This window comes from Littorina saxatilis, linkage group LG8, assembly GCF_037325665.1.
Source record: "Littorina saxatilis isolate snail1 linkage group LG8, US_GU_Lsax_2.0, whole genome shotgun sequence".
NCBI classification, from domain to species: Eukaryota; Metazoa; Mollusca; class Gastropoda; order Littorinimorpha; family Littorinidae; genus Littorina; species Littorina saxatilis.
In genome coordinates this window covers 23,094,266-23,116,765 of record NC_090252.1, presented here as the reverse complement: position 1 = coordinate 23,116,765, position 22,500 = coordinate 23,094,266, and the positions used below count along the sequence as shown (strand labels likewise).

The 22,500-nt window shown below is 42.3% G+C and overlaps 2 protein-coding genes across 4 annotated transcripts in view; both read right to left on the bottom strand.

The window, feature by feature from the left end:
• The window catches only part of LOC138973070 (lysosomal protective protein-like), a 28,026-nt gene extending 11,605 nt beyond the window's left edge, over positions 1 to 16,421 (bottom strand). Inside the window, exons 1-7 of one of the 2 annotated variants that reach the window (XM_070345729.1) lie at positions 16,271 to 16,421; positions 11,974 to 12,084; positions 9,875 to 10,079; positions 9,256 to 9,367; positions 8,098 to 8,148; positions 7,443 to 7,529; positions 5,358 to 5,513 (exon numbers count right to left, since the gene is read on the bottom strand). In XM_070345729.1, coding sequence (XP_070201830.1) covers positions 5,358 to 5,513; positions 7,443 to 7,529; positions 8,098 to 8,148; positions 9,256 to 9,367; positions 9,875 to 10,053 — 585 coding nt within the window. In that variant the 5' untranslated portion in view covers positions 10,054 to 10,079; positions 11,974 to 12,084; positions 16,271 to 16,421. The remainder of the gene's footprint in view (positions 1 to 5,357; positions 5,514 to 7,442; positions 7,530 to 8,097; positions 8,149 to 9,255; positions 9,368 to 9,874; positions 10,080 to 11,973; positions 12,085 to 16,270) is intronic. The other variant, XM_070345730.1, reaches the window with a different exon arrangement.
• A 1,188-nt stretch (positions 16,422 to 17,609) lies between these two features.
• Positions 17,610 to 22,500, bottom strand: part of LOC138973069 (lysosomal protective protein-like) — a 16,041-nt gene continuing 11,150 nt past the window's right edge. For both annotated transcript variants that reach the window (XM_070345727.1, XM_070345728.1), the window contains exons 13-14: positions 20,884 to 20,988; positions 17,610 to 20,113 (exon numbers count right to left, since the gene is read on the bottom strand). In XM_070345727.1, coding sequence (XP_070201828.1) covers positions 20,030 to 20,113; positions 20,884 to 20,988 — 189 coding nt within the window. In that variant the 3' untranslated portion in view covers positions 17,610 to 20,029. The remainder of the gene's footprint in view (positions 20,114 to 20,883; positions 20,989 to 22,500) is intronic.

Sequence of the window (22,500 nt, the reverse complement as noted above, 5' to 3'; positions counted from 1 at the left end):
TTACACTACATGCCTAGGTGCTGTTGGATTGAAGGTTTTTGATATTTTAGCCGTTATTAGGTAGAATGCCTTCCACTTTACTGCAAAACTGCATAATTCGTAGCATCGGCAAGAAATATCCTACCAAAAAATGCCTGCTTGGAACTGTCGTTGGTCCAGCAAAAAGTTCAACATGTCTGTAGCAGACAGCCCAAGTTTCAAGATTGTAGGGCCATCCAAACAGCCGTAATAATAAAAACAACAAAAGTAGTCAGTGAAATTGGCTGTGTTCGGTCCCCCCACACTTTTGTGACGTAGGCGTGACGGTTCCCATAATTCATTGTGTCGGTCCCCACTTTCTGTGTCGGACCCCACTTTCGACCTAATTTCTCTGTGACGGACCCCACAACCAGCCTATTTTGTGTGGGTCCCCACACCTTCTTGGATTTATGACTTGCCGGTTACTTGTATCATTGTATTCATTGAATCTAATTGTCTCTGAGTCTTGTGTCACATAGGAATTCTTCCCAGTTGTTGCACTTAGAGTCAAAACTCGAATCTTCAACCTTAGTGACGAGTGTTTGTCAACGTTATGAGATATAATATCATTAAAGTTCACAAATTCTTCTCCACAGTTGTAGCATCGATAATCCATTTGAACCTCTGAAACCCAAGAAGATTTTCCTTTGTTTATAACCAATGTAAGATTATTAAAAAAAATTTGAATAGAAGCATTGGCCATTGTTGTAATACTTTGATACAGTCTGTTCAACTTGCAGCAATTTGGCACATTTTTAAAATAAAAGATCCACCTGTCGTATGTGAGATTCAGTTTTCCGAGCAAAATGCTGCCCAGGGACTTCTAGTGGTGACTGAAAAAAAAAGAGAGTACTTGCCTATGTCAAGTATGTGTCTTTATCCACGCTTGTTGTAAGAGGCAACTTTTCCCAGCTCCTTGTGTTCATGACTGCTTTTTCTTAAAATTAATTACTTTATGACAGTCAGAATACAATGGAACAAGGCTACATAAACCCTGACAGCCTACGACAACGGCCCGACTAAGGCTCAACACCGCGCCAATAAATTCAGCATTGGGCCAATGTTGGGCCATGATTGCTCCGTTTTCGTAGGCTATCAGGGTCAAAGATACATATTGGTAAACTAGTAAAATACATGTTCAGCATCATCAGCAATACCACAAAAGGATTAAAAAAATCCTATTAGCTGTATGTCAGCGGCACAATGCAACCAGAACCAGCGTTTATGTGGAGTGATCGGGTGCTGGTCACTACCGCGAGCGTCACTACCGCGAGTACCACTACCGCGTCTCACACTAAAGTTGTGTTTCCGTACCCGCGACAGCGTTTTTCCAGCGGCGCGACGAAAATCAAGCACATAGAAAATGACCAGGAGTGTTTCCACACGCGTGACGCGTTAGCGGCGCGACAAGCGGCAAGCGACGCGATTTTATTTTTGAAAGGGTCCTGGAGCGATTTTTTCGCGTTGTCGCGCGGCAACGCGGGAGTTTACAGATTTTACCGCATGTTTAAAACGCAAGTACGGAAACACGTCACGCGTTTGCGCGCGTTTTCTTTTGTCGCTGCCGCTGTCGCGGGTACGGAAACAGAACTTACCGCGAGTACGACACTACCGCGAGTACGACACTACCGCGAGTATAACACTACCGCGTGTCACACTACCGCGAGTATAACATTACCGCGTGTCATTTTATGACTTCCATGGCTGAAGGCAAAGGTTGAAATGTTTCCTTGAAATATAAAACAAAAAGGCCTGGTCTGTTCTCTGAACACTAATTCAATGTTTGTCATGCTAACCAAGAACTCAAAACGATCAGAACACACTATCAGAATACATATAGAATGGGTTGCTTCCAATCAAAGTTAGAACACAAACTCACAAGAAGTAAGTTTGCATGCGTTCTCTCTACGGTTATGGTACTCGCGGTTGTGGTACGCGCGGTAGTGTGACACGCGGCAGTGTTATACTCGCGGTAGTGTCGTACTCGCGGTAGTGTGACACGCGGTAGTGTTACACGCGGTAGTGTCGTACTCGCGGTAGTGTGACACGCAGTAGTGACGCTCGCGGTAGTGTCGCATAACCGGAGTGATCTGGAAAGGTGTCAATTTCTCTCTCTCTCTCTCTCTCTCTCTCTCTCTCTCTCTCTCTCTCTCTCCCTATCTCTCTCTGTCTCTCTGTCTCTCTGTCTCTCTGTCTGTCTCTCTCTCTCTCTCTCTCACACACACACACTCACACACACACACTCACACACACACACATTCACACACACACATACTGATGTCATCTGACTTACTTGGTATCACAAAAGGTGCTGCCTTGCCGGTTTTTGCTGAAAAATAACTCCGAGACAATTAGATTCAATGAATACAATGATACAAGTAACCGGCAAGTCATAAATCCAAGAAGGTGTGGGGACCGACACAAAATAGGCTGGTTGTGGGGTCCGTCACAGAGAAATTAGGTCGAAAGTGGGGTCCGACACAGAAAGTGGGGACCGACACAATGAATTATGGGAACCGTCACGCCTACGTCACAAAAGTGTGGGGGGACCGAACACAGCCAATTTCACTGACTACTTTTGTTGTTTTTATTATTACGGCTGTTTGGATGGCCCTACAATCTTGAAACTTGGGCTGTCTGCTACAGACATGTTGAACTTTTTGCTGGACCAACGACAGTTCCAAGCAGGCATTTTTTGGTAGGATATTTCTTGCCGATGCTACGAATTATGCAGTTTTGCAGTAAAGTGGAAGGCATTCTACCTAATAACGGCTAAAATATCAAAAACCTTCAATCCAACAGCACCTAGGCATGTAGTGTAAACACTCACAGATCTAACAAGACCATTCTCAGAGAGCAACATTGCGTAATACTACCATAAATGGATGTTTTGGTTGACAGTACCTCGATCTTGTCCGCGAATTTTGGCGTGTGGGAACCGAGTGGGAACCGAACACAAAGGGTCAGGGCACCGAACACAAAGCGTAGGGGAACCGTCACAGTGTCACCGGTGTGAGAGGGGGGCGAGAGAGGAGAGAGAGACAGATAGAGAGATCGAGAAAGAGAAAGAAATGAAGGGAGAAACAGACAGATGAACAGAGAGAAAGAGAGACAGAGACACGGAGAGAGAGAGAGAGAGAGAGAGAGAGAGAGAGAGAGAGAGAGAGAGAGCGCACGCGGGCTTTTTTCTCCTAAACATTCCCCTTTAATCAACCTTTATTGACTGACATGAAGACCACAACACTTTTCCACGGACTCGACAAGAAATCCAACTGTCAAATCTGACCACAAAAAAAAAAAAAAGGAAAGGCCCTGCGTTCTCCACGTGGGGTACGAAACTCAAACACACACACACAGATATCCTGAGGCCCAATGCATAGCGTCACCCCTAAAATGTACTCATGGACTGAGCTGTAAACGATTGGACTCGTCTACTTTGGTCAGTGCGGGTAGGGAGGGCTGTTCCAAGTACAAAGCGACTGTTCGCATGATCGCCCCTAATATGCATGCATGGACTCTGCCGTCAGCGAAGAGATGGGTCCATTTACTTGAAAGTGGGTAGAGAGGGTAGAATTGAGTTCGCTGCGAACAGTTCGCCGCGAACATAGCGTTTCCTACAACATGAAAACTTTTTGTCTCTTCGCGAACAGAACGTCCGCCCTATGCAACGCACCCCAGATTTCGTGGTTTATCTAACCCCTGAGCCATCGTGAACCCGTGTGATCCACTTTCCTATTTTTCACAATGTAGTCGTCAGTTTGTGATTTCAATGCGACTGGCTGTATCTGCAATAGCACGTTATTGTGTACCTATGATTCTAAAACGCAACAAACGGCTGCGGGTCACACGAACTTGTCGGCGGCAGCTGGCTTCAAAGAAAGCGAGCGCTATGCAAAATAATCGTCTGCTTTGAGACACGACCTTTCGTGACCCTGCTTCCGGGCTATCTTTTTTAAAACTTTCAAAACTTCGAATTGTACTGATCTTGTCTTGATGAAAAAAAGAATTCTTTTATGATTTAAGAATGCTTGTGTTACAAGCTGTCAATCTATTATTTAGATTTTAAAAGTTAGTTCTAGCGCCAAAACGAGGCGCCTGATTGTAGATCAAACGGTCCTCGAAAATAAATTCTTTGAAAATGTCTCACTCTCGACTGAAAGCAGCCTGGATGTTCACGTTCGGTGAGCGTTCAAATGGAAGGGTGTTTGTATTGTGTATAAAAGCCTGACAGTATCTGTGATGGTTTACGGGAGGCTTACTGTGTTTGTACTGTGTGTAAAAGCCTGACAGTATCTGCGATGGTTTACGGGAGGCTTACTGTGTTTGTACTGTGTGTAAAAGCCTGACAGTATCTGTGATGGTTTACGGGAGGCTTACTGTGTTTATACTGTGTGTAAAAGCCTGACAGTATCTGTGATGGTTTACGGGAGGCTTACTGTGTTTGTACTGTGTGTAAAAGCCTGACAGTATCTGTGATGGTTTACGGGAGGCTTACTGTGTTTGTACTGTGTGTAAAAGCCTGACAGTATCTGTGATGGTTTACGGGAGGCTTACTGTGTTTGTACTGTGTGTAAAAGCCTGACAGTATCTGTGATGGTTTACGGGAGGCTTACTGTGTTTGTACTGTGTGTAAAAGCCTGACAGTATCTGTGATGGTTTACGGGAGGCTTACTGTGCTTTAAAGTCTTGCATTCAGTGTCCTATTCTGCTTTGCTTTTCGTTTGTTCAGGTATATAGCTTTATTGGCTACAGAAAACTGTTGCGAACCAGGCTGAAGTATTTAACACATCACAAAAAGCATCGTATTGCTACGATAGGGGCGACCACCCCCAACCAGGCGCGTCCACAGGTGGCGGATAGTGGGGTGGCCTTCAGATATGGAGGTTAGCTGCGAGATAAGCCAGGCTTGCCAGGACGAATAAGCAGTCGCGGACCAAATGGCGGTGCTTCCAGCAGGATGGGGCAGGGTAACAGGTGGCACTGTTACTCCCAAGAAATACCCCAGGTGTCCAATTACGGGAGCATCATGCGATCAAGACCCGCATTATAAGCTCTAGCCCTGGGGAAGGTCACCTCAGATAAACAAACCAGCCAGCTATGGTCAAATAGCCGGGTAGACTGGACTCGACAGCCCTGTAAAGCCACCAGTCTATTGCATGGCGCATAACGGCAGCTTAACGCATCAACGCTCAAATGACAGACAACAATGGGGAAGAAAAAAAAGTATTGCTGCCTGTTACCATCGTAGTACCGTTATTGTGAGGTTTACCTGCCTTTGCTGTCACATTCACACGCATAAAATCATGGCACCATAGTATTGCCTTGCGTACGACATTGACCTTTAAGTTAAAGCTGGGGTCATCCATGAGAAGAACAGACAACATGGGCACGTAGATTCCCCCGTAGCCTTCTCCGGTGATGTACAGCTCGTTGTCTCGGTACTCGGGGAACTTGTTGAAGAAATCCGTCATTGCTGCATGGTTCTCTGCGGCCGTCTGTAAGTTGAAGAAATCACCGGAGATTATAGTGAGAGAAGACCGATGGAGACAACAACAGAGAGGGACTAGAAGCTAAGGTCAGACCTGGTTACTGTACGAAATTTGCGTACAATCTTACGAAATTAAAGACCGCTGTACGATTATACGCCAGACATTAAAATCATACGCAAAAAAAACAAAAAAACAAAAATTTTAAATTAAAAAAAAATAAAAAATAAAAAAATTATATATAAGTCTGAAGAGGACTGTGTGAGCCTAGAAAGCAATGTGTAAAGAGGACTGTATGAGACCAGAAAATACTGACCAGTGCAGTGACAGAAATGAAGGGCTGACTCAATACTGCTGACAGCAGCTGATGCAAATTTTCCTCAGAGGTCAAAAATAAAAATTATGTTTTTCTAACATTCGTTTTGTGTCACATTTTCAAATATCTAATAGTGTATGGGTTTTTTTTTCCAACAAAACTGTTTTAATTTACTTTCAGCACAAATTCTTTCTTACATGTATTTACAGTCTTTAAATAATGGGGTTTGAGGGGGGAATAAAGCACAGTGTGTACCGCGAGAATGAATTGTACACCTTAAAATTCTGATTGTACACATTTTTAGCCTCATTTGTACACCAGGAAATTTTAGTGGTAATCAGGTCTGTGCTTTGATGTGTTACTGTGAGTAAGTGATCAACGAAATGTCTTCGAAAACCATTTTAAACGAGAAATTCCTTCGAGGTAGGAAAAACACCCCCGTTGGTCAAAGGGAAATAACCATTCTCACTGCACCCATTCTCACTGCCACCAACTGAGAAGGTTATTTCCCTTTGACCATGAATATGTTTCTCTATAAGTCCTTGTAGAATCTTAATCCACCAATAACTTTCTAACCGTGTGTTTGACTGGTCCCAATTTTTGTAAGGACCGTCTCAGGAATGTATAGAACCTGTTCACCAAGTTTGGTGACGATCGGTCCGTTCATTCTTGAGATCTATATGCGAACACAAACACACAAACACACAAACACACAAACAAACAAACAAACACATCGACCGAAACCTATACACACCCCTATACCGGGGGTGTAATGAGAAGCTGAAAACTGCCAAACTGAGACGAGTTGCCCAGAGCGGTTCGCCACGGGTCGCTCGCAGTGCGAATGACAAAAAGCCGTTTCTTAGGGCAGTGCAGGAAAGCGCTCGCGAAGCACTCGGCGAGCGGCTTTGATATATGCTCGCCCACCGCCCGCCGCGTTATCCAAGATGGCGGCGGTGTTTACACTGCGATGCCGTGTAGCGTGTTGCGATCTTCTCGGCGTGGTTTTCGACGGGACCCGAGGGATCCACCGCTTTTCAAGGTTCAGGGACTACCCCAGCTTAATTTCCCATCATAACTACATTCTCTCTGACGATTTCACTGACCGAATCGTCTACTAGTTTAAGAAGTACAACTCTTTTTCATATCTCGCAGCAATCGTGCTTTCTTCGTCGCCATCGTGAAGCGATTTGCCTCGTTGTGAGCCAATCCAGAGCGACTTTTCTCTGAGCGGGCTATTGTGATTCTGAGCAACGCATGGCTGATGTCGACAGTGTAGATTACGTCAGTGTATACCTGTATATGACGCAACAGATGACATAGCTTTTATGTAAATGATGGCAAATCTAACCAATCTACTCTTTAAACTCGGCTACATGGATTTTGCGTGCTTCTTACAGACCTTATTCTTTACTAGATGATTCTGCTCAAAATAAATAAAAGGTAGCTGTGATGTGAGCCCATCCTTTTGACCAACCACAACTGTGTTCGTACCTCGTAACTAGGGGAAGCGGAACGTGTCCTGCATAAGTTAGGACCTATCCAGCCATCGTAACGGGTATATATGGAGCGAAACTGGTAATGTTTGTTAGCAATGTTTTTGCGCTGTGGTGACTACTTACCATGGCATCATTCGTGGTGTAATTTTGGTCTGAGGAATACGAGAAGCCCACTCCTGCCGGAGATTCGATGTACAACATATTGGCAACCTGGTAGACACACACAGACAAATACGCACATATGCAAGCACACACACACACACACACACACACACACACACACACACACACACACACACACACACACACACACACACACACACACACACACACACCAACTCTTTCAAATATAGACTACATATTAAAATTAGATCTTCAAATGATTCTGATATAAGGCCTCAAAAACGTTATCACAAACTGCATATCTGGAAGTAACAGAACATAGTAGAACAGTTTGAACCCCTCTCTCTCTCTCTCTCTCTCTCTCTCTCTCTCTCTCTCTCTCTCTCTCTCTCTCTCTCTCTCTCTCTCTCTCTTTCTCTCCCTCTTTCTCCCTCTTTCTCCCTCTTTCTCTCTCTTTCTCTCTCTCTCTCTCTCTCTCTCTCTCTCTCTCTCTCTCTCTCTCTCTCTCTCTCTCTCTCTCTCTCTCTCTCTCTCTCTCTCTCTCTCTCTCTCTCTCTTATTGTTTTTTGTGTTTCTGGAAGAAGGATTAAACACAAGAGTCAACACAATTCTGGATATAAGTGATTCATAAACCGGTTCACAATTAATGACTTACAAGGTTCCAAGAAAAAGGGTTTGGTTCCAGCGTTGCACCATCCCCCTTGACCTGTGGAGAACAAACAGAACAATGCACACACGATTTTATTTTTAACATACCTTTTCTTCAGTCTTCAAGAAAGACTCCACATTCAATCAATTCCCTGTCTTACAGAATTGGAGAGAAAACACACAGAAAGGTTAGTTATTGCAACGTTCAAGTTTTTATCAAAACAAGACAAAAGTGTTGTCAAAACTTAGACGTTCCAATCGCTTCCTCTTGTTTGATTCTGGCATTTGCCTTTGATTTTGGATTCTTGTCTTGGAGAGCTCTTATCTCTTTGCAGCATAATGGAAACACTGAAAAGTGCGTTTCCGTGTCTGTGCGCTTCTCTAGTGTGTAGTGAGTAAGAAAAGATTTTCTCTGCATTTTTGTTTTTAGCTGGTCAAGATACCAAGGATGTGCACATTTCGCAAATGTTATATGTTTGCGACAGGACAAGCCAAGTCTTACGACAAAGCACTTCGTCGGGATCGACCAGGCACCGTCGTACGATGTGACAATAGATCATTTATTTTGGTAAACAAACCTTTGACAGCCTGAGATGTGTTCTTGTTCGTCATTGCTCCACATCATAATATACCCTGAATAATTAAATAACAATTTAAAATAAAAGAGTACTCATTAGAAGGATCACGAAAAAATACAGCACAGCTTTGTTGAAAAGGATAGACAGAGAAACAGAAGAAAATCAACAAAAAGATAGACAAAAACCTAACGTTGTAAAGGGAAGAAAGAGCTTTTCGATCACTTGTACCCTGGGGCGGGGATGTAGCTCAGTTGGTAGCGCGCTGGATTTGTATCCAGTTGGCCGCTGTCAGCGTGAGTTCGTCCCCACGTTCGGCGAGAGACTTATTTCTAAGAGTCAACTTTGTGTGCAGACTCTCCTCGGTGTCCGAACACCCCCGTGTGTACTCGCAAGCACAAGACCAAGTGCGCACGAAAAAGATCCTGTAATCCATGTCAGAGTTCGGTGGGTTATAGAAACACGAAAATACCTAGCATGCTTCCTCCGAAAGCGGCGTATGGCTGCCTAAATGGCGGGGTAAAAACGGTCATACACGTAAAAGCCGTGGGAGTTTCAGCCCATGAACGAACAAACAAACAAACTTGTACCCTGAATGGTCCGTTTTCGGAGAGGAGACCGAAAAGAGAGGAACACCCGGGCCCCCCGTTCAGCCAAACAGCCACTGGGTGTGTCTGGGGACTGTAGCTCTTCTCCACAAACCTGTAACAGCATCAAGTTATCACTCAATCGATCTAAAAAAAAAATAAAAAAAATAAAAAAAATCCCTGCGCTTAGAACTGTACCCACGGAATACGCGCGATATAAGCCTCATATTGATTGATTGATAAATTTAGTATAATTACTTTCGCTTCCCGCCCTTCCATCCTTATTGACAACAGTGTTCTTCAGAGTGTACGACCTTGGAAATTCATCTCAACGTCTTGTGCGGTGCGGAGTTGTTGCTTGTCTTTACTTCTTAACCTTTTCTGTCTGGCCATTTTATTTGCTTACAATTAAAGTGGAGATACTCGCAATATCGTGAACAGCGTATGTTTCTCTCCAAATATATACAAAGGGAAATTAATTGCTTAACAGATGTAACTCAACCACTTCTACTTCTTTGGGTATGTGGAAGCACTTTTTGAATACAACAAATGTGGGCATCATACTACAAGTCCCACTCAAGTACCCTTCAAAAATAGTATTGTAGATACGAGATTTACCAACCAGTAGTGAAGTTTTTTGCTTCCAGTACTAGTTGCATTCAGGTAGCCGGAGTACTGTTTAAACGACGGTTCTTTTGAAAGACCCGGAAGCATGTGTATTTCGTCTTCAGAAGGAGCTGCCCTTAAGGTTACAGGAAGCAACAGCATCACAAGACAACCGAACGTTGGAGACTTTATCATTTTGTTGTTTTATTGTCTGTTTAGACCTGAAAGAAAGAACACACATGATTTCAGTTTCGAAGGAATCAGTCCAAGATGCGAATACTTACGTGAGTTAAAGCACACAATATATATTCCATGGTTGTAATCCACAGAAGGAAAACCAAAATCACTTTAATAGGAGACATTTTGTAAAACAAAGACAATCATGCGAGCAAAGCGTGCTGTGCACAGTATAAAACAATTGAAAAATCTAAAAGCTTACTTTGATTCACAATACACGTTTAATGCATATGTGTCTGGTTGGTTTTTATTTTATTTTTACCGTGCCGTGCCAAGATGAAATCCTTTTGCAAAATTGGTGAATAAATATCTTGTATCTTGTATCTTGTTAATTGTTTCAATCGCCTCAATTATTTCCTTGTGTGTGTACGTGTGTGTGTACGTGTGTGTGTGTGTGTGTGTGTGTGTGTGTGTGTGTGTGTGTGTGTTTATTGTACTAAGGCCACAGACCTATATATACAAACCAAGGGGAATGGGGGAATAACAACAAGTCGCGTAAGGCGAAAATACAACATTTAGTCAAGTAGCTGTCGAACTCACAGAATGAAACTAAACGCAATGCAACGCAGCAAGACCGTATACTCGTAACATCGTCAGTCCACCGCTCACGGCAAAGGCAGTGAAATATACAAGAAGAGCGGGGTTGTAGTTGCGCTGAGAACGATAGCACGCTTTTCTGTACCTCTCTTCGTTTTAACTTTCTGAGCGTGTTTTTAATCCAAACATATCATATCTATATGTTTTTGGAATCAGGAACCGACAAGAAATAAGATGAAAGTGTTTTTAAATTGATTTCGATAAATTAATTTTGATAATAATTTTTATATATTTAATTTTCAGAGCTTGTTTTTAATCCAAATATAACATATTTATATGTTTTTTTAATCAGAAAATGATGGAGAATAAGATGAACGTAAATTTGGATCGTTTTATAAAAGAAATATTTTTTTTACAATTTTCAGATTTTTAATGACCAAAGTCATTAATTAAATTTTAAGCCACCACGCTGAAATGCAATACCGAAGTCTGGGCTTTGTCAAACATTACTTGACCAAAATTTCAACCAATTTGGTTGAAAAATGAGGGCGTGACAGTGCCGCCTCAACTTTTACGAAAAGCCGGATATGACGTCATCAAAGACATTTATCAAAAAAATGAAAAAAATGTCTGAGGATATCATACCCAGGAACTTTCATGTCAAATTTCATAAAGATCGGTCCAGTAGTTTGGTCTGAATCGCTCTACACGCACGCACACACACACACACACACACACACAAACACACACACACACACACACACACACACATACACCACGACCCTCGTCTCGATTCCCCCTCTATGTAAAAACATTTAGTCAAAACTTGACTAAATGTAAAAACAGGAACATCACAAAAACACAACAACGACGACAACAACCATAAAATAAATACGTGAAAAACATTACTGCTACTTGAACTCCGAAGCATGAAACATCAACGTATTCATTCATTCAGAGAGAGAGAGAGAGATTCAGATTCAGATTCAAAACTTTAATACAAAGGGATAAAGGTTTTAGGCAATGCCTAATCTTCCAACCTGTCCCTTTTAGACATAAAAGAGAGAAAGAGAAAGAGAGAGAGAGAGAGAGGGGGAGAGAGAGAGAGAGAGAGAGTTAGAGAGCGATACAGAGAGAGAGAGAGACAGAGAGAGAGAGAGAGACAAAGGGATAGAGAGTTAGAGAGAGACAGAGACAGAGAAAGAGAGAGAAATGGAGAGAGAGAGTTACAGAGAGACAAAGACAGAGAAAGAGAGAGAAATGGAGAGAGAGAGAGAGAGAGAGAGAGAGAGAAAAGAGAGAGAGAGATGTAAACCAAGATATTGGCAGTATACACCTCACCTGTGTAAGCTTTCGTGCAGGTATATTGCCGTCTTCCTATTGATGCGTCCGTCCAAGTTCGAAGTATTGGACAACCTTAGCTGATTTCTTCACTTGTACGTCACTTTTATCCTCAAAAAAGAGACAATGTGGACCACGGCCTAAATGTGCATCTTATCTCATTTAATGTTCACGCCCTGGATCGTGGAACACCTAGTTGTGTCCACCGCAGGCGCTACACACGATTATGTCCCCCGCAAGATCAACCATATGGTGTCTCCTAATTAATACCTTAAAATAGTAGATAACCAGACTTTCTTGTATTGAAGTTTATATCATACTGACCAGTACTTATTTTTGCATTGGATCAGCCAGTTCTCTTACCATTTATACTCTCGTGTACTACATAAGAGAAGAAATTTCACCAAGACAGGTCAGAAATACTGTCCCTCGCGTTAAAAATGATACAATAACACAAAGCACGGTCAACAGAAGGGCTTAAATCTTCTTGCTTGTCAAAGTCTAACTATTTGTGGATAGTGCTCTCCATTTTTAAGTTTCAGCTTAGATTAGTTTAGACTCACGATGGGTACAAAGATCAACAGTGAAATTTGACGGGGTAAGATCCCCCGCAGCTTGGTCGATTTGCCTACTACACCCCACCGCAACACTAGGGTAAGATCCCCCGCCGTTATGTTTATCCGAAAAAAATCTCATACAGCTATGGTTTTCGTCTAAATCCACTAATTATGGATGTGATTGACATCTGATATCTTCAGATGCACTCCAACATTTGGTACGAGCAATAAGACACCGATCAACCATTGTTTTAGTGTACGTGTGTGTGTGTGTGTGTGTGTGTGTGTGTGTGTGTGTGTGTGTGTGTTGTGTATGTGTGTGTGGTTTTACCGACAAATGGGGACGATTGTCACTGGACAGCAGTTAAATGGAGACGCTACTGTTAAATGGGGACGTCCCCATTTAACGGTCCGTGCGACCCCATTTGACTGGATTTGAGCAGATTGAGCGACCCAATTTGACTGCTGCCTGGCATCCCTGTGGACAAACGGACTTGATTTTCACACAGATTTTTGCTCTGCAGTTTGTGGTCTGTTCTGAACTATGTGTGGTTTTTATCATGTTACTTCAAATGACTTTACAGTAACTTTTTTCAACAGAATTAAGTATCTAGTGCTAAGTATGACCCGCGTAGGTGACTTCTTGTTACTAATTGTTTTTATAAATGTGATAATGCTACCAAGATAGTGGAGAAGCTTGATATTTCTTGTCTATCTCTCTCGGACACACTAACACACACGTACAAAGTCTTGCAAGACTCAAACATCCTTCTACACGCTTCCTTTTCTTTTCATATTCTGCTGCTTTACCGCAATGTTTGGCGATGCTTTTCTCAACACGTCTGGTCTGTGAAAACGCGCGCAGAACACATTGATGGAAACTCACACTGGTTGGAATACCAAACGATCACGGATGACGAAAGCTGAACTGAACATATTCAAGCTGGCGAGTTGAAGAATGGAACATTTCGCGTACCAATTCAGTCTCGCCGTCATAAGAAAATCTGTCTGCTACAAAAGAGTGCGTTGAAAAATGGACTGCAAAACATATACACAAACATCATGTCAAAATGCAGTTTCATCAGTAAGTATTCAATTTCAAGGCACATTTATTTATTTTGCCAGTGATTCATTTTAATCAAAGTAATCTGTCTGCTTCCCAACCGCCTCAACCGAAAAGCCAAGATCTATTTTTGCTCAACGTTACCAGGAAAATACCTCCCAGATTGATGCCAAACGTAACAGAATTCTATTTATGAGGGATTTGTCGTAATGTTCTTCGTCAGGTCACGCCTATCTCGAAAACTAAACGTCGCACAGAACCAGCGCCCTTCCATTAGTACGTGTTGCAAGATAGTGTCTTTTTACGTTACGTCAGGTTCACATATACTTTCACAAGATAAGAACCTCAGCGAATCAGACTGAAACTTTTGCGCGACACATACTCGTTTTGTCACTGAAGAGAGCGAACTTGGCATTGGTGATCATCTTGAACTCAGGTCAAAATGAGTTCGGCTCATTCTCTCCCTGACCGTACGCTACAGTCCTACGCGAATCTATCAAAACAAAAATACAGTGTTATCTCCCATATGGTTTTCGCGAGCACTGATCTAAATTTGATATCAGTGTTCGCGAGACGAAAATGATTGCAGATTGGCCGACTTCGACAGTGATCTCCGTTCTGTTCTTCACAGTTATGATAAAGACATCGTTCTAAGGTCAAAACAAGTCGAAATTTTGGGACTGCTGCTGGAAGGAGACCGTAATATATGGTTTCATCACTCTCAACTGTATATAGACGTAACATTGAGAGAAACAAAACAGCACACACACATTCCGAACCTCAAAAATAATGTACCAAAAAATTTGACAATGTTCTGTTGTAACTCGATAACAGTGTTCTAGATGATCGAACGTGTAGCAAAGACCTGTACGCGTACGTGTAGATATTGCGTCACCCGTGACACACTTTTTTCCTCCAATGTTCCAAATCATACGTTGTTTTGCTCACACCAAGACTGCAGATCTTGGCAAATGCGTGACGTAAAAACTAGATTTTGATGACGTTACCCGTACACGTTTCCGTACACGTGCTGAAAAGTTCCACGTCTAGATCTCGGTCTATAGTTTGGTGCGGCACTTACGGGTGGGGGGGCCCAGGCTTGCCAATGTGAGTTAAAAATAGAACATTGTGTAATCTCTTTATATTTCAGGGGGGGAGGGGGGGTGCACTTGTATAAGTATATATAAAAAAAAATCGTGCGTGGTCAAGACTGTTACTTGGGAATTTGGTAATACGATTCCGTGGCAGTTTGTAAACTCAGATGGATGGCACCTTCGGATAAAACACTTTTCCGGGGGAGCATTTCCCTGACTCTCTTAGCAGTCTCGGTTGCATTTTGCGCCCTGGATTTACACTTTTAAAATCTAAATGCTACATCAAAGCATGAGTAATAAGGTACTAAGGTAGAGTGCACAACTGCATATCATGTGAAATATTCTTTTTACACACAAACCAACCAGTACACCCCTCCGCCCTTCCTCACTTGTAATTTACCACCATTATCACCGTTACCTGTTTCATCTTCTCGACTATTCAGCATAAGTCGATCATAACCCGGATGTGTCAGTTTGGGCAGGACTCGAAAGCAGTATCATGTCGCTGGGTGTGCCACTCAATGATTGTATCCATTGCTTTCAGGGTGCAATGTGAATAAGAACTTGTTGATATAGCTCTGTTAAAGCTCTGTTTGCGTTGTGATCATGTTTCAATGCGTGTTTGAGCTCATTTGGGTTTAACTGAGAGCATGTGTGTCTCACACCTTGAGGAGATATTGCCGTTAATACCTGTTGACTTGTTAGATTAGCCAATCCCACATTAAACACAAATTTGTTGCGAGGCTCCGATCCCGTGACATTACATTCATGTCTAACAAGTCCGAAGGAACAGATTTGGTATTTGATATAGCCACAAGTGTATTTGTTTGTTAGTTTGCTTAATGCCCAACCGTGACCACGATCGAAGGGCCATATCAGGGCGGTCACAAGTGTATGATCTTACACATTCCTAATATCCTGCATTGTCTCTGTCGACGCCCATTTGTAACCTCTTGCCTCCCTTTTCGTTTTAAAGTGCATGCTCTGAATTACATCAAGGAATCAGCAGGAAAAGCAACAATGCACAAAATCACCAAACAGGAATCACTACATAGAATTCTTCAAAAATACCCCAACAGGAATCTCTACATCAGAATCTTCAAAACTTCCCTAACAGGAATCCCTATAATTATAGGAATTATCAAAAACAAATCCCTACTAAGGGATGTACGAAAATCCCCAATATAAATTCCTACTTAAGGATGTACAAAAATTCTCCAACAGGAATTCCTGCATGGGAATCAACGAAAATCCCACAACAGAAATCCCTACTTAGGGATGTACGAAAATCTTCCAATTTAAATCCCTACTTAGGGATGTAAAAATTGTCTCCAACATGCAGGATTTCCTAAATAGGAATCTATGAACATCCCCCAACAGAAATCCGTACTTAGGGATGTACGAAAATCCCCAATCATGAATCCCCACTTAGGAATCTAAAATTACAAACACATCACCATTAATCCTTCAAAATAACTTCTCAGGCACAACATCATTTACTTCCTAAATATTGCAACCAATACACATCGAGTTCTCCTGCTTCGGAATATCTATAATAAATAATGTGATCTGCTATAACATACCTTCACAGGGCAATTCTTTTGCGATTATATCAACTCTGCTTCCGCGTGCGTGTGTAGCTCCTGCGGTGGACACAACTAGGTGTTCCACGATCCCCGGCGTGATTGTTAGTAAAGAAAAGAATGATACTCGTCTCAAGTGGATGCAGGCTTGTTAAAATCTCTTTGCTGATAGGAAATCGTACCAAGGTTGTATTGGGCGTTTTGTAATGTGCTGCACAAGATAAGGTCTCGTTGTTTTTATATTTAGTCAAGTTTTGACTAAATATTTTAACATCGAGGGGGAATCGAAACGAGGGTCGTGGTGTATGTGCGTGCGTGTGTGTGTGTGTGTGTGTGTGTGTGTGTGTGTGTGTGTGTGTGTGTGTGTGTGTGCGTGTGTGTGGAGAGCGATTCAGACCAAACTACTGGACTGATCTTTATGAAATTTGACATGAGAGTTCCTGGAAATAATATCCCCGGAAGTTTTTATCTGTTTTTCGATAAATACTTTTGATGACGTCATATCCGGCTTTTTGTAAAAGTTGAGGCGGCACTGTCACACCCTCATTTTTCAATCGAATTGATTGACATTTTTGTAAAGCAATCTTCGACAAAGCCCGGACTTCGGTATTGCATTTCAGCTTGGTGGCTTAAAAATTAATTCATGACTTTGGTCATTAAAAATCTGAAAATTGTAATTTGAAAACTTTCCAAAATGGCGCCTTAAATATACTATCTTTAAGCCTCGCTTTTGACATATACCCCGTTCTTTCTGTGTGTGTGTGTGTGTGTGTGTGTGTGTGTGTGTGTGTGTGTGTGTGTGTGTGTGTGTGTGTGTGTGTTTGTGTGTGTGTGTGAGTGTGTGTGTGTGTTGTATTGAGTGCGAACGTGATTGCAGGCATGTGGCGCGGGTGTGTGTGCGAGTCGACTTTTCTTTTTCTTTGTATTATATTGACATACATGTACATTTCAATGTTCTATTATGCATTATGTATTCGTATGGGTAATGTTGTAATTAGTAATACTGTATGATTGCGATTGACAATTGTCCTTTTATTGTCTTTATTTTTATGTCTTAGTTTAGCAGGGACAGATTGTAAGTAAGACTAGGCGTGAGCCTAAAATCTCCATCCTTGAGTAATAACACACACAAACACACACGCACATGCGGATGTATGCACGCACACATACAAAAGCATGCACGCACGAACACGCACATACACACACACAAACGCACAAACGCACACACACACACACACACACACACACACACACACACACACACACACACATGTGACACGCACACGCCACCACAACCGCTTTCACCACCAACACCAAATCAACAACAAGAAAATCTCAGTTGCGAATAGTCAACGACGGCCGTATATTCTTTTGTTAAAGTAGTTGCACAAAATTGCTAGTTTCTTCAAACGGTAGTGTCTGTAATAAAATTAATTCACTTCGAATTTATGGTTGATCGTTTTTCCCCTTTTTCAGCTCTGATTTGATTAAGAGCAAAATGAATACAGTTTGTCAAGAAATTATTGAGAATTTTGCCTCTGATTTCAAACAAGTGGTATATGTTAAAAATAACATATACAAGTCACGGCATAGTATATATGAATGTAAAGCATATTTGTTGCTCTGTCTGAAAAATATGTTAGATTTGTAAATAATCTAGTCGAACCAGACGACAGTTATTGCCCTTTTTTGAAAAAAAGAGGTTTTTTTTAAACAAACTTGTGTTTTTTGACAACTTCAAATCGAGCAATTTTAAAATAAAAGGTTGCTATTACAGTCTATGGAATTCTTCTCCGTAGAGAAGCATACCATTTGAGCCAATTATGTGAAAACACGCGCGGATAATCCAATACAAGAGTTTGATGTGACCTAGATTTTGACAAAAAAATGACCTCGGGTGACTACACTCAGCGTTGCGCTCTGACAAAAGCAGGACATTCAGTCGATTGCCAGTGGATTGAGTATGTTAAGCAAGTGTAGCCGTATGTACGATACTAATCTCAACTGAAATAAAAAGGTCAAAGCGGACGAAAATTCTACTATTTCGTCACATTTACTGAAAGCGATTACATACAGAATGCCTTTTTGCTCGTCAGCTGTACTCGTCAGAAGCAGTAATTGTGCAATGATATGGTGTTAAAAAAAAGTTCACGGTGGTTTTTCCGTTATGCTGTCAGCATTACCACCAACTATACTGCCGAGCGTGTCAGTCCATATTTAAGGCCAAATTCAAAATATCGTCCTCCAGCAGGGGTGCCACCAGTAAGAAGCAAATTACATGAGCATCCCTGGCAAAGTGTAAACATAAAATGTTATTTTTAAGTCCTAATTCAGTGGCCTTTCTCATAGTATAAATTGTGTATGAAACTAACCCAGATTCGCTGTAGCGCAATATGCCAAAATAGATCATAACACTAAAATGTCAGCACATTTCTCGAGAAAAGCCCAGTTAAAAAAAAGTTTAAATGTAACTGCATGAACAAAATTACGTTCTTTGCAATTGTTGGTTTCTATTCAACCACTGGAACCAAAAAAGCTTAATTATCAACGAAAAATGTTACGCGAAGCTGTCTTTACCTCACTAAATGTGACACTAAAATTCGGACACATTTTTGGAGCCCCGATGTCTCATGCAGTCATTGTCAAGCTGAGAATAGGGAAGAAGAGATACAGTTATATTATGTGATTATGTAAATAAAGAAAACAGCGTTCTTTCATTTCATACCAAAAACATCTCTGTGCTGTTAATTTTACAGCTTCTACAAGTGAAATACTAATTCTCAATAATTTGTTGACAACCTGTATATATTATTCCTATGTTCCTAAACCCACCAAGCCGTTGCCAATACCGAGATCGACAACTTATACACTCCGTCGCTGTGCCAGAAATGCTGTGAGGGTACTTTACCACAGCGATTCAAGATCCCGAAATTACGTCTTTTGTACGCAGGTGATATTCTCTAGTCAAACTCCTAACACTACGTACGCTACCCCGCCCAGGCCTCTCGTCCCACCCCCGCCCGGGCCTTTCTCCCCCCTCTCAATCTCCGAATTTCTATTTTAATGTAATCTGACTTCGAAAACTTGATGCTGCTTCAATTTCTATTTCTTCTAACGAGAGGTTTGTTTGTTTGTTTGTTTGTTTGTTTGTTTGTTTGTTTGCTTAACGCCCAGCCGACCACGAAGGGCCATATCAGGGCGGTGCTGCTTTTATATAACGTGCGCCACACACAAGACAGAAGTCGCAGCACAGGCTTCATGTCTCACCCAGTCACATTATTCTGGCACTAACCCCATAATGCCAGACGCCAGGCGGAGCAGCCACTAGATTGCCAATTTTAAAGTCTTAGGTATGACCCGGCCGGGGTTCGAACCCACGACCTCCCGATCACGGGGCGGACGCCTTACCACTAGGCCACCGCGTTGTGGTACTAAAGGGAGGCAGTAACCGTCGGAGGTACAAAAGTTCTGTAGGGCACAAGGGGAAGATTAGTGGATGAACCATGTTGTAGGTCGGTAGAGGTAAAGGCCAGGGGGTTACTCCATTTAAATTATCACTTTTGCCTTAGCTATGTCCATTTGTGTTCTTTCTTGTTTAATCTTTATTTCGTTTAATTTGATTTTATTCTGTTCTATCCCACCTTGGACAGTTTTTTTTTCAATTCTAGCTTAAACACAGCAAATGCTATAACATTGTATTTTCTAAGCTATCTTGAATAAAATGTGCCTTGCATGGCATGTTCGCCTAGCGTAACGACATCAGAAAGGGGTGTTCTTCACCAGATTGGTGATGACGTGCAAGGCTGGGCGCGGTCGGTCCGTTGGTACCATGTGACCTGATCCCTGAAAGCAGAATACAGTGTACAAGACATTTTTTGAGTAGCAAACAAATCCGTGCAAAATTTATCTGAGAAATTGTTCAGGAGACTCGCTCAGAAGACACAAGCAAGGTAATTGCGTCTTCTGAGCGAGTTTCTTGGACAATTTATCAGATAAGTTTATTATTTGTATCATAAGTGTTTGTCTGTCTGTCCACTTAAAAGACCGCTGAGTCGCAGTACAGTTTGTTTGTTTGTTCGTTCATGGGCTGAAACTCCCACGGCTTTTACGTGTATGACCGTTTTTACCCCGCCATTTAGGCAGCCATACGCCGCTTTCGGAGGAAGCATGCTGGGTATTTTCGTGTTTCTATAACCCACCGAACTCTGACATGGATTACAGGATCTTTTTCGTGCGCACTTGGTCTTGTGCTTGCGTGTACACACGGGGGTGTTCGGACACCAAGGAGAGTCTGCACACAAAGTTGACTCTGAGAAATAAATCTCTCGCCGAACGTGGGGACGAACTCACGCTGACAGCGGCCAACTGGATACAAATCCAGCGCGCTACCGACTGAGCTACATCCTCGCCCCGTACAGTGAATGTGACGTGTTGTTTTGTCATAAATCAAAAGTTTCAATTACATACCATTCTTGTTTTTATGTGTTTCTTTATGCCATTCTAAGTACGGGAAGTAAAAAAAGCAGATAAGACTTACAAAACATAGGTTACAAAACACTACATGCTTATGCATTTCCCAGGAAAGAAAACGAAGGTAAGGTCTAACATCTTACCCTGACAGTGAGGTAGGTCAAAATGTCGAAAGTCTTGACGAAACCTGCCACCTGTTTCAGTCCTTTCTCATCCCTGTAGTGCCACATCCTGCGTTCCTCCGTCACCTGGAAAAACAGTTGGTTGAATAAGCAAAGTAACTATGCTGATTAATTAAATGAATTTTAATCGGGGAGCGGTTTCCTTTTGTTCTGGACCCGAAAAGCAACAGCTAACTAACTAACTTCCTTTTGTTCATGCACTCTCCTGTGTCAGAAGTCCTGACTTCCGTTCGTCGTAATATTTTTTTTTCAGTCTTGGTGGGTACGCATACGTCGAAGCAGACACAAAATCAAACCTGTACTCTAGTTACATAAGCACTTTTCATTCTACTAGCAGTCAGGGCCCGGCTTCGCCCGGGTGTTGGCATCGCCCGAATGCATTTGTAAGAGAGTAGATATTGTTGTTGATTGCTAAGTCTGTTATCACCACCAACATCATTTTATTGTTAAAGAAATAACTTTCACTTGAGCAGTCAGGACCCGGCTTCGCCCGGTGTTTCTGATTTCCCAATCAGACATGCCTGCATAATCAGAGTTACCTCCCTTCAAGGTATAACCAAGTAAGAGTTACCTCCTTCGCTTCTACAACTTCGCTTCGGAACTGTCCGGTCTTTTTATTTTTTTCTTACTTTCTCCCCGTCATAGGAGCAATAGAGAGTCTCCAATATCACTGGCATTATGTTATTGCTACATGTGAACACTAGGCACTGAACTGGTCTTGCAACCGCAACACGGTGGCCTAGTGGTAAGGCGTCCGCCCAGTGAGCGGGAGGTCGTGGGTTCGAACTCCGGCCGGGTCATACCTAAGACTTTAAAATTGGCAATCTAGTGGCTGCTCCGCCTGGCGTCTGGCATTATGGGGTTAGTGCTAGGACTGGTTGGTCCGGTGTCAGAATAATGTGACTGGGTGAGACATGAAGCCTGTGCTGCGACTTCTGTCTTGTGTGTGGCGCACGTTAAATGTCAAAGCAGCACCGTCCTGATATATCACCCTTCGTGGTGGACTGGGCTTTAAGCAAACAAACAAACAAACTGGTCTTGCACTATATAGGCTGTTCTTGAAGGGGAGATTCATAATCTGAGGAAGGAAACAATGAATCAAGAAACTAAAACCCAGGTGCACATCTGCGGCTCCTAGGGAGTAAGCATGCACTAACTTTATCTTGTTCCTGCCTCTATCCATCTCTGAGGTATGGCGACCACAGGCAGACACAGACACACACTTACATCCAGTCAGGCCCGGCTTCGCCCGGGTGTTTCTGATCTCCCCTCTCCCTCAGAAACCTCTAGAATCTTATTCTAATGAGAACAAGAATAGATGAAAGTGTGAGCTCATACATTTGGATTAAAAGGCTGGGAGACTGTGTGAAAGCATTACCATCATCACATTCTTTTTGCTGAAAAATAACTTTGACTTGAGTTATCTCCCTTCCTTAGGAAAATTCGAAATACTTGAGTAGCAGGTCTAACATCGACTCTATATATTCTGTAAAGACTGATCAGGCGTGCCTGCATGAGAAGAGATACCTCCCTTCAATGTATAACAAAGTAAGAGTTACCTCCCTTTGCTTCTAGAAA